Source organism: Dunckerocampus dactyliophorus, chromosome 5, assembly GCF_027744805.1.
Source record: "Dunckerocampus dactyliophorus isolate RoL2022-P2 chromosome 5, RoL_Ddac_1.1, whole genome shotgun sequence".
NCBI classification, from domain to species: domain Eukaryota; kingdom Metazoa; phylum Chordata; class Actinopteri; order Syngnathiformes; family Syngnathidae; genus Dunckerocampus; species Dunckerocampus dactyliophorus.
The window spans coordinates 22,041,656-22,054,012 of record NC_072823.1 but is presented as its reverse complement, the minus strand read 5'-3'; the positions used below and the strand labels follow the sequence as shown (position 1 = coordinate 22,054,012).

The 12,357-nt window shown below is 40.1% G+C and overlaps 1 protein-coding gene and 1 long non-coding RNA gene across 28 annotated transcripts in view; one reads left to right on the top strand and one right to left on the bottom strand.

The window, feature by feature from the left end:
• shank3a (SH3 and multiple ankyrin repeat domains 3a) overlaps positions 1-12,357 on the bottom strand; it is a 255,764-nt gene that overhangs the window by 88,880 nt on the left and 154,527 nt on the right. For 26 of the 27 annotated variants that reach the window (XR_008570334.1, XM_054775512.1, XM_054775513.1 and 23 more), the window contains 4 exons: positions 4,210-4,287; positions 4,028-4,094; positions 2,317-2,546; positions 1,545-1,714 (listed from right to left, as the gene is read on the bottom strand). Coding sequence is in view for 26 of the 27 variants with exons in the window: in XM_054775512.1 (XP_054631487.1) it covers positions 1,545-1,714; positions 2,317-2,546; positions 4,028-4,094; positions 4,210-4,287 (545 nt within the window). In the remaining variant the exon portion in view is untranslated. Of the gene's footprint in view, positions 1-1,544; positions 1,715-2,316; positions 2,547-3,165; positions 3,939-4,027; positions 4,095-4,209; positions 4,288-12,357 lie in introns of those variants that run through there. The other variant, XM_054775538.1, reaches the window with a different exon arrangement.
• LOC129180997 (uncharacterized) lies at positions 2,262-8,574 on the top strand. The gene is made up of 3 exons (XR_008570336.1): positions 2,262-2,480; positions 3,184-3,279; positions 7,848-8,574. It is a non-coding gene; the product is annotated as an uncharacterized LOC129180997 (long non-coding RNA).

The window sequence follows — 12,357 nt, the reverse complement described above, 5'->3', positions numbered from 1 at the left end:
GCATAAGTTTTATGCAATTTTAGAGGCCAAATTCTGAATAGGAATTGGATTTAAGAGGTTCCAGTGTGTGAATTAGCTAGTCCAGTGCTTCTGAAAAAGTGGGGCGGGGGCGGTGAACTGTCAGAGGGGGTGTTAGAGTCAGGCAGTACTTTCAATGTTACTGCAGACCTGCCAACATGCACAAATTTGTCATACTCAACATGCAGTTTGACTCTTGAATACGCCTATATGCTTCACAGCTATCCATTTTGTTGCATTTTCCTGGTTTCAGTTTTGAGCTCAGTCTGTACAGTGAAGATAAATAAATAGACATGATCAGTTTCTCAATGATATTTCAAATCGGGGGGGCGTGAAACATTTCTTTCCCCGGGGGAGCATGGCAGAAAATAAGTGAGAGCCACTGAGCTAGTCTAATGCAACATGCTGTCACGTACATACTGCAGATGTATTAGCAAGACATCAACAACACATCTATGTGATGATTGTGCACGTGCAAACTAGCCTGGTAGCCATGAAGGCATAAGCGAGTGTATCAGGAGAGACATATTATGATGAGAAAATATTCAAGGGTATGCGTGTTGGCCATTAAGACCAGCTGCTGCTTTTGAGCCTTTTTATGCATTCACCTCGCACCAATACTTTACAAGGGTAATGCACATTGAAGAACAAGGTCTTAACTCTGTGAATACAGAAGACCAATTAGGCCAGGACGCAGCAAACATACTAAACCCTCCAAAAATATTTCAGCTTTATTTTATCTCTCTGTTTTATCTGAACAAGCAATCACAGGAAGCGGTATAAACTAGGGGTGTCACGAGACACTCAGTTCACCAGACGATACACAAGGGTCTATGAGAACGAGACGAGATTGGAACATTACTTTCAAGAAAGGTACAATGAAAAAATATAAAATATATATGACAATATGTTACAATCTACTAATTTAATTTTACATTACTGCACTCTGTGTGAATGCTAGCAGCTCCGCTTCCACACACCAAGACAAAGAGACTGTATGACTGACAAAAGGGCTCACTCCGTTCATGCCATTGTTCTACTGAACAAACACACCAAGGTGTTGAAACCAATGCCTGTGTGGAGGTAGCAGACGAGAGAAACAGACACACATGCACATTGTAATAATATATTAAGGCCGGAAAAATTATCAAATTCATTTTCATTTATTGTGTGATTAATTGATTTATTTATTATCATCCCAGGCCTAGTGTTCATTAGGCCTCATGCCCATGAGAGAGTTTTTTTCTGAACAAGAAATCTTGTGGAGTTTTAATCTTGTGAGATCTTGTGACACCCCTAGCATACACTGTATAGTGCTACCATGGGATGTGGTGTTTGATAGACAAGGAGGGTAGAAAGACCCATAATTCACTTTGTATAATTCCATTTAAGACCCTAACATTTGAAGCTCCAGTGCAACTTGATGTTGACATGTTATGGGATTAATAAAGTATGCTGGCTGCGGATTAACAGCAGTAAGGTTTCTAAATGTGGGCATGAGTGCTGGGTAAACAAGCAGCACAGACCTGAGTCTTCCACGGGGACTGTGTCCATGAGGGTAGCCGTGGCTGTGGGACCTTCTCGGCACGGGCCTGTCGTCGTCGTGCGAGTGATGTAAGGAAGGTGAGCGGGAATGAGAGGACCTGGAGCTGCCGGTACTCTGGAGACTGCTGTCAGGGAACTCTCCATGACGACTCTGAATGACAGAGAAAAGCAGTTGTGGGGGAGAGCGGACTGTATGTATGTTAGGTGGGTTCGCTGGAGCACCTCATCCACACCAGAAATCCGGTCACAGAGTGAGTCCGGACACAGCAACAGAACTATATGGACTTTATTTATCCACAGTCCAATTTCCATCCAACAGGTTAATCTGTAATGAGTCTGAGGTCTCAAGGAGTCTAGTTTCACAAAATAGGCGCCAACAGGTTAGCTAGCACTTCAAAACGTCTTATATATAGAGTATAGAGTACAAGGACAAGCTTTCTAACATGCCTGGATTGCTAGGCTGTGGTCCTATCGAGGACCCCTTAGTCGCCCTGCAAGGTGCCTGGTGCAAAACAGAAATGAAGTCTGCCCTGAACAGTGCCTGTACTAAACATGAAATTACGAGGGAATTTACAACAGCAGTATTGCTTGCATAATATAAAAACTATCAAATAACAACAAAAGTCATGCAAATTTGATACTAAATGCAGTTCATTACTTTTTGGAGAAAAGCACACTAAATTCCTGTAAGACTAAAATATGTCTATTCTATTTCTTTTCTTTTTTTTTAGACCTGTCCAAGCTGAGTGTTACCTCTCCAAGGCTGCCCTGCTGCTGGCCCAGAGCTGGCAGACTGCGCAGCGAGGGGACGGGCGAGTGACCCTGCCGACCGCGAGATTCTCTGGGGGCCTGGCGGTGGATGTGATCGTTGTCTCCGTTGAGGTTGTTGTCACTCGCCGAGCGCAGCAAGGATCGAGGTGAGGGCATGGCGCCTGGCGTCACACGTCGACGGTTGGTGTAAGAGGGCGTCTCCCTGAAAGGCACTGACAGGAAATAGAAGACACAATGGAAGAGCCTTTTAAACGGCAAACCATTACATCCAGTAGTTCATTTAGCTTCTCTCTGACCCCAACATGTAATGTACATAAACTAATGCTACCACACTACAGTATTACAACAAACCCTGAACTAGTGCCGACAGTGCAACCTCAAAAGTCCAATGCCCTAAAAGTCGTAAAATTTGATGACAAATATAGAAGAAAATATGTCTGAAAACATGATAGTCAGCATAGCACTGACATACAACTCTAGGTGTGTGTTTGACTTTTCTTTGGCTTTTTAATCAGTTATTCCTGAAGATAGGACAAATACATCTGATTGTATTGCCTTCTTTAAAATGTACAAACAACTTTGATTGCTTATTTTTACTCTGATTGACATTCAAAGCAACAAAGTCCGAGCGTGTTTAATTTTTCTTTGGCTGTTTTAGAACTTATTGTATACGGTATGTACATACACTATGTGCTTACGTTATTTTGATAATTAAATAGTCAAACTATAAGAAGACTAACTTATCTATCAATTGTTACACACTCTTCCACACATTTTCAATGACAACATATAAAACATTAATTATTTGTCTGCAATTGTGTCCACATGTACCCTGCCTCTCGTCCAAAGTCAGCTGGGATAGGCTCCAGCATACTCCAGCAACCCTAGTGAGGATAAGTGGCATAGAAGATGGATGGGCGGATGTGTCAACATGTGACGTGCATGGTGAGAATACATTTTCAGTAATAGACAAGGAGAAGTGGTAGCATTAAATATGATTTGTTTCTTCCGACTCCTTTTTCACATGATGAACGTAAACACGTAATGTTTCAAACAAATAAAGCCATGACCATGACATAACCAAAGCTAAAAAGCATGACACACTTGGCAGTCAAGTTAAAACTGGGTGTTTTCATATTTTACAGTGGTTTATGTGCATGTCGGTTAAATATGTTAAAATGTGACGTAACATTGCCTGGACAGTTGAGAAAGGTTTAATAATGACAAAAGTTTGACCCTGGAATGGATGCATCTAATTTCCTTAGAGGTTCCAATGTGCTAATTGACTGAAAGAGAAGCTATTTCAAAGATCTGTTGCAGAATATAAGAGGCTGTGTAGGAATGTGAGTGGCGTCAGTGTACATTTTCTATAAGCAAAATGCTGGAGATCAGTGTCTACACTAGATGGCAGAGTTTTCCTGCATGTTCCTGCCAAGAGTAGCAGCCCATCTCAGCAGGGGAGTATCCAATAACAACCCCCTGTGAAAAACGTCTCTTCATCTCTTTAATCTCCCGCTCTTCATCTTCCCCCACGTCTGATCATATTCCTTGAACATCACCACCGTACATACACGCCCCGCACATCTTTTCTATCTGAGGCCTGAAGAACTTCACATTCACATTCTGAAACCTGTAAAACATTAACAGCGGAATGTGAAATATGTGAAATATACCATCACTGCTGTCCACTCACCAACATCTGATGCTTTGTGGACCTTTATGATTTCAGCCAGATCAAAGTTTCCTGCTATAATAGCCACCTGGAGGGGTAGAGAAAAAGAAAACTATATCACGGTATGATGGAAAATCATGTCGGCTCCTACAGCATGTACGCTGTATTAACGTGCCATTTCACTCTTAACATGTGTTCTGTACCTGAAAGGCAGTCTGGCTGTTGTAGTTCTTTATCTCCTTGTTGGCGCCCCGAAACAGGAGTACCCGAGCACAGCTGTCCTGAATGACAACACAGACATTTAAGTGTTACACTTAGCCTTTTTAAATGCGTATTTGATCTGACCACATGTAAAATATCACATGAAGGTAAGGTTGGCCATTAGCAGGTTTGGAATGGGTCTCCCTTCTAGACAGGTGCGGTAGAGGTCACGTGACAGCTCGACTAGACAGTCTGTGTTTGGAGAGACATTTTAAATGTCAAATTGCACTAAAATCTGAGTGAGGATAGAGAAATAAATGCCCCGGATGAGAATGGATTAATACCACAAGGTCTTATAATGACATAAAGTCAGCGTAAAGGGAAAACCCTGAGGGGATTTTTGTAGGGCAACATCATCCAGGCCGCACTTGGCATTTGGTGAAAAATGAACACCTTTTGTAGACAGATTGATACAGTGGTGTGAAAAAGTTCCAGATTTTGTTGCATGTTTGTCACACTTAAATGTTTCAGACCATCAAACTAATTTAAATATTAGTCAATGACAACACAACTGAACACAAAATGCAGATTTATTATTTATGATTTACTTTTATTATTAAGGGAGGAAAAAAAAACAAAGCTACATGGTCCTGTGTGAAAAAGTAATTTCCCCCAAACCTATTACCTGGTTGGGCCAGCCTTAGCAGCAACAACTGCAATTAAGTGTTTGTGATAACTTGCAATGAGTCTCTTACAGCGCTGTGGAGGAATTTTGGCCCACTCGTCTTTGCAGAATTGTTGTAATTCAGCCACATTGGAGGGTTTTCCAGCATGAAGCGCCTTTTTTTAGGTCATGCCACAGCACCTCAAAAGGATTCAGGTCAGGACTTTGACTAGGCCACTTCAAAGTCTTCACTTTGTTTTCTTCAGTCATTCAGAGGTGGACTTGCTGGTGTGTTTTGGATCATTGTCCTGCTGCAGAACCTGAGTCTGTTTCAGCTTGAGGTCACCAAGACATGGCCGGACATTCTCCTTCAGGATTTTTTGGTAGACAGCAGAATTCATGGTTCCATTTATCACAGCAAGTCTTCCAGGTCCTGAAGCAGCAAAACAGCCCCAGACCATCACACTACCATCACCACAGTTTACTGAAGTTCTTTTTGTTACTTTTACGCCATTTGTAATGGGACACACACCATCCAAAAAGTTCAGCTTTTGTCTTGTCAGACCACAGAGTATTTCCCCAAAGGTCTTGGGGATCATCAAAATGTTGTCTGGCAAAATTGAGACGAGCCTTTAATGTTGTTTTTGTTCAGCAGTGGCTTCTGTCTTGGCACTCTGCCATGCAGGCCGTTTTTGTCCAGTGTCTTTCTTATGACGGCGTCATGAACACTGACCTTAACTGAGGCAAGTGAGGCCTGCAGTTCTTTGGATGTTGCTGTGGGATCTTTTGTGACCTCTTGGATGAGTCTTCAATGCGCTCTAGGGGTCATCTTGGGAAGGTTCACCGCTGTTCCATGTTTTCACCATTTGTGGATAATGGCTGTCATTGTGGTTCACTGGAGTCCCAAAGCTTTAGAAATGTCTTTATAACCTTTTCCAGACTGGTAGATCTCAATTAATCTCAGTTGAATCGTGTTTTAATGGGGGGCAATCACTTTTTCTCACAGGGCCATATAAAGTTGGATTCTTTTTTCCCTTAATAATAAAACATTTAATTAAAAAACGTGTCATTGACTCATATTTAAGTTTGCTTGATGAGCTGAAACATTTAATTGTGAAAACATGCAAAAAAAAAAAGAAATCAGGAAGGGGGGAAACACTTTTTCACACCACTGTCGTACATTAACAGTGCCCAACATAAAATTCAAATGTAATGCAATTAATGTAATGCAATAAATGTTCATTGCTATATATAAGTTATAATATCAGTAATAAGTATTACATTTATTGAACAACTAATCAACACAGCAAGATATTAAAAAGTCCCATTTCTGGTTATCATCACACTTTTCGTCTTTACTGATCAATAGTACATGGAAAACTCAAAGTAAAAAAAATGTCACTATGGTGAAGTCTCACAACTATAAGTGTCATTTCTCAATCTATGGTTATCATCACACTTTTCCTCTTTATCAACCCATGGTAAAAATCTCTCATGACACGGCATGCGTCATGCGTTCATAATCAAACAAATCAAACATAAATACATTTATTTATTAATCCATAAATAAATACATGGACTAATAAAATTACAAAAAAAGAGAACAAAAAATCCTAATTAGCACCAAAATGTTATAGGTCCCTTCTCCAGATATCATAAATAAATACATTCATAAATTAATGAATATGACCAGCCCAAGGTGTACCCTGCCTCTCGCCCAAAGACAGCTGGGATAGGCTCCAGCATACCCATGACCGTAGTGAAGACAAGCAGAATAGAAAATGGGTGGATAGATGGAAATTAATTAAAACTTTATTTGGTTAATAAAATACAATTTAAAAGGCATCAGCAGCAACATTTCAGAGGGTCTTCTGTGAAGAAGTCATGAATAAATAAATAAACAAACCATATAGCTATAGTGTATGGTGGCAGACAGGGCCAAACCAACAGCAATGTCCAACTAAAAAACATACTAAAAACAACATGAAACACATGCATGAAGAGAAATACCGCTTCTCCACACAAAACCGGGCGCCATCTTTAAAGACATGAGCGGGATGGCCAGAAAAATGTTGGCGGAATGAAACGTACTAAAATATTTTTTCTTTAGGTTTTTGTTAAATACTTGGTTGTAAAACTCTCCTGCTCTATAGTACTGTCAAATATGACTGTCTTAAGTCTGTAAAGACAACTATCCCTCAGGTCTGGTGCCCCTGGTGGCCTGGCTAACTTCTGTTTTGTTTTGTTAACTTGCAGCATTTCTCTCAATGCATGTGTTTTGTGGCTTTATATGTGGTGTTTTCACATTTGCAGCATTTTTCTTTTGCATTTGTTTTTGCTCCTGCAGCAGTTGTAGCATTTTCCCAATGCGTGTGCTTTATGGTGTTTGCGTATCTTTGGTTTTGGATCATTTCTGTGGTTGAAGAGTTTGGACATGCTGTGACTTGCCCCTTTCGGCAACTGTAATAAAGTAAAATAGGAAAACTCTTCTAAGGCTTCTCCACCCCTCTCTGTTTATAAAACTTGTTTATAAATAATATGCTCACATAAAAAATATTAAAATATAAAATAAACATGAAGACATTTAAATAGTCTCAAATGAACCCCTTTGATGACCCCAATTAGAGCACAAATATGGCTGGATACACCAATTTTAGTTAAAGTTTAGAGAAAAGTACTTATAGCAGACCAAAACGAAGACCACAACAAAGCTAACTGAGCCACGACCTTGTAAAGATTTACCCAAACAGATCTTCAGTGTGTGTGCATGTGTGTGTGCATGCTTGTGCGTAAATGCAAGTCCTCCACATCGATTACAAGAAGAGGGTTCAGCGAAAGGTGAAGTAGAAGCGAAGTAACAATCCAAAAGTTACAAAAAAACAAATGAAGAGTTCAATATATTTCTTATTGTGGTTGTCGTGTGACTGCATGGCATCATACTGGGAGCTGTTTCTTAAATGTTCCCAATCATTTCAGGGAAACTGTCAAAATGTCACAGATTGGCATCTCGTGCCATAATAGAGATTCTACTGCATGCAGCCTTCTCAAGCAAGCCAATGAAGATTTCCAAACTCCAATAGATACACCTACGGATAAGCACCTTGAAGTGATGCCTTATTTCCAAAGATGCAGGACACACATAATGTACTGTAGATGCAAGGACTCTGACTCACACAAGCCAGTTACTGTACACACTCATCAGTCTTCCTATAGCAATTCATTTAGAACACATTCCAATGAAGTCCTCAGCGTGGCTCGCCCTAAGGTGTATACATTTGCTACACAGGAAGTGTAGTGGAGTAAAAGACACTCCAGTCATCACTGTGTAAAAGAGGAAGACAGATGGTTGCTGTCATTGCTCATATTTACCCATTTGAGGATTTGATTCTCACTGAAACTGAAAGGTACAACTTTTGCATATTTTCCCTTAAGGTAGCACTTTTTGTTTTGCATCATTTCTGCATCATTTAATGCCGAATTATGCTTAAACGTCAAAATCACACTTAAGGTTTTGGAATTTTAATATTTAAACATTAAGCGGGGCTGCTATTGTCTATCTCAAGAGGCAAGAGGTTATGTTTTATTTATGTGTATGTTTGTTATCGGTATACACATGTTGTATGACATCCCCATCAGCGGTGCAGTGCATCAACAATGACTTACTCCCTACTTTGGCCAGTGAGCCGAGTTCTGGTTGTTTTTTGGTGATTAAGAAAGTAGTTCCAGCTAGTTGGTGGAGTCACTTAAGTAAAGCACCTTGCTTCTCAAAACAATATGGCGTTCATACAATAGACATTCAAAAGATTAATCCATTTACATCACAAAACCGAAAAAGTCAGGCCTCCTAATCTTGATAGGCTGTTCCGAGTGTAATATATAGGTGGCATCTAATTAGCTAGTTCTTACCTGGGGTGCTGGAACAGCAGAACTTTTCCTCAGCGTGTAGGAATGCAATCCTCCTCGCTGAAGTGTGGACTGCGCACACAAAGCAGTTTCATCCTGGCCAATTTGGTTCCCACTTTATAGCCAATATGACAAGAAGCCTAAGTTTCTTAATAGCAATGTCCGTGACAGGAAAGCGATGGAATGTATAGGGCGATTTAGCCTTCACTTTAACCCTCACGCGTCTCAGTGGTCGTCATCCGCGCATGTAAACACTGTGGAACACATGAGCAGGCAGCAGCCCGTAGTGATGCGAAGGGGGAGAAAATAACGCGGCTCGATTGTGAGGTCTGACTTTTTCGGTTTTGTGATGCAAATATATTACTCTTTTGAACGCATATTGTTTTGAGAAGCAAAACGCTTAAGTGACTCCACCAACTTGCCAGAACTGCTTTCTTCAACACCAAAAACCAACCAAAACTCTGCTCACCAGACAAAGTAGAGGGAAAAGTCACCATTAATGCACTACACTGCTGATGGGGATGTCATACAACTTAATGTCAAAAAATCTGAACGATCCCTTAAACTAAACTGCAATAAATTGAGTTAGGAAACAAAAATGTAATCAAAATAGCATGGATCCAAATAATGAATGTACAGTATCACTCTATAGAAGGGGTGCATTGGCCATGGGGAGTACTGGGAATTTTATTTATTCATTTATTTACTGCTGCGCCTTACAATGTTACGCTGCATTAAATGGAAATAGAGACAAGCCATGCACTAGACGGTGTCAGCAACCTGCTTCTCTGTGATTTTTTTTTTAAACACCGAAGGAGGAATTGTGCATTTTTTAAGAGTTTGAAATATGAAATATGAAAAGTCCGCATCTATGAACGCTCGACACTCAACTACAGCTGCTTTCGTGGCTGCACTGGAGAGCGTAAGGAGGGGGGAAGCCGTTCACTGATGGAAAATACATGAAAGAATTGTTCACAAAAATATCACATGTATGCTGTGATTTAAAAATATCAACAGGAAATTATTCAGAAAGTGAAAGAAATGCAAATGCCTCCCTGCAAAGGCAGTCAAGGACAGCACCAACAGAACAGCAACAAATATCACCAGTAGACAAACTGATGACATTAATTCAGTGCAAGCATATTGAATTGCTTGTGATGAGTCAAGTGATTTAAACGATATTGAGCAGACAGCACTGATATCCACATACAGTATGTGAACTCTGATGCGCTAGCGATAGGCATTCAAAATCTTACATGCCGATTTCAAATCCCCCCAATGTTCCCCCTAATTTTTCAAGTGTCAAGGGCATACACATAAATGACCTGAGCATTCCTCGGACCTCTGTGAGCGCCATCAGACATGCACACTGTAGTATCACACCTGTCCACAACCTGTTGAAGTTGAGGTTGTGCAACTTCCATTCTGTCGTATTTTGTAAACGAATGGGTTCAAAAGGCGTATTTCACAATGAAGCTTTCTTTACGGTCAACCCCACACAAAACAAAGCATGGAATTATCTCATCCAATTAATGATCTGAATCTTGTAGGAAACCCCTAGTTTATCATTTAATTTTCCATTTCTTTTCTTGTTTACCATTTATTTTGTTAATTATATATACTTTGATGTCCTTATTTCCTTTCTGTTTTGCAGCAGCCTGTTGTGACACCATTTCATGCATTGATGTCATATTTGTTGTATATGTTTACTTTTGTCGAAATAAAGAAATGTAATAAAAAAAATGTCTACCAAAAAAAAAAAAAAAAAAAAAAACATCTTCCGGTTCCCTGGGCAACATTGGGACAAACTCGGCGTAAACTTCCTGTATTCGGTAAGTCCGAATCAAAGTCTGAAATCAAAATAAAAGCACACCCGTTTAAGCCAAACATTCACCCCAATACGGAGTTAGCAAGCAGCATTTAGCTCTCTTAACTCCGCTGCACTATTAGCTATACGCTAACCTGCAAAACAGAGGCATGTACTACAGTATGTTCATGAATTGATTGGCTACGTGAGTGAATACGTACCGACAGGATCTTACTATTGGCTGTACAGTGTTCTTCATTGTGTTATATGTTGTTACCGCTTGTTGTCCCTTGTCACTTTAATTTAATTAAATTTAATTTAATTGCAAAATGGTACAGAATAAATTGTTATGTGTTATGTGTATTTTATTCATAGTTCAGGTTGGTTGTTATTTTGTGCACTTGCGTAGATTTGCTGTGCTCTGAGACGGCTGGAGCAGTGCGCCATTGCGCATTGCCTCCCTCCAAATATGACAATTAAACAGACCACATAAACAGCTGATATATAATAAGCATAAAATACTTACAGGTAAACACTTTCTGAGGCTCAGCAAGATACAGGACTAGCACATTCAACATCGTGATGGCAGTAGACTACTAACAAACATTGTCTTCTTCTACGGCAGCAGGTTTCAAACAGCACTACAGAGCGTTGTCACCACGTTAAGGAGTATTTAGACAATCATGTTTTGAACAATAGTCAGGAAATATGCATATTAAGCACATTCTGACATATTTATTGCCTAAATTATTATTATATTCAAGCAAAAAATGGCTAAATGACCTAAAATTCCCTAAAATACAAAGACGTGATGATATGTAGCATTCTACACTGGTCACTAGGTGTCAATAATGTTATATTGATGAGACAATAGCCACCGCAGGAAGCACAGAAACCGACAGTGAAAAAGGAACAACAAGGAATTCTCTCAATGCTTTCTCTTATCTTGTCTATTATAATTGCTATATTTGGTTAGGATTAGGGGCTTCCTGTGCTGTAACTACGACAATATTTGATTTATAAATAAGAAATCCTACTTCGCGGTCCTTAGCTTTCTGAAAACGTGTCCCCTGAATAACATCTCTGCTCTGTCGAGTGCTCTTGCTTGGATAGTTTTTAAGCCCCGTAAAGTCCCTTACAAAATATTTATTCCGCTTGTCATTGCCTACGGTGCCAGTTTTCTTCTATTGGTCCCAACACCTCCTGTGGATGTGTCTTTCCAGGTAAGAGACCCCCTAGAGGGCATTTATTCCCTCCAGCTGAGTACATCTGACAACTTAAACGTCCATTGAGTTTATGAGAGTAGACAGTTACACCTTGTGATTGGAACCAATAAAGTCTTCTGTTTCCACAGATCTCACACCTTTTATTCCTCCTCATCTCTCAGATTTCCCTTAGGGAGCACTGCATATGGATCTATTGATCTTGGCCACTGAATACGTGGGATTGTGCCTGCCCATTTTGTTCTGTGATTGCACAATTGTCGCAGCTAAGCAGGTTTCAAGCTTTCGGCAGACCCCGCTAAGACATGTCTGTCAGAGAGATCAATCAACTCATCTTGGTGAGTCTGCCTCCACATGGAGAAGAACAGCAGCCCTTTCTTATGGTGACACATGCTAACACACATAAGAGCCAGAACTCAAATGAAGATGTTGTACACCCAAATATAAATTGGACACATCAATACTGGCTTTCATTTTTATTGGATCCAAGCAGGCAAACTGCCTGCCACACTGCTGTAGTCTCTGTCTAGCCCAATTTCTGCCATATCCACAT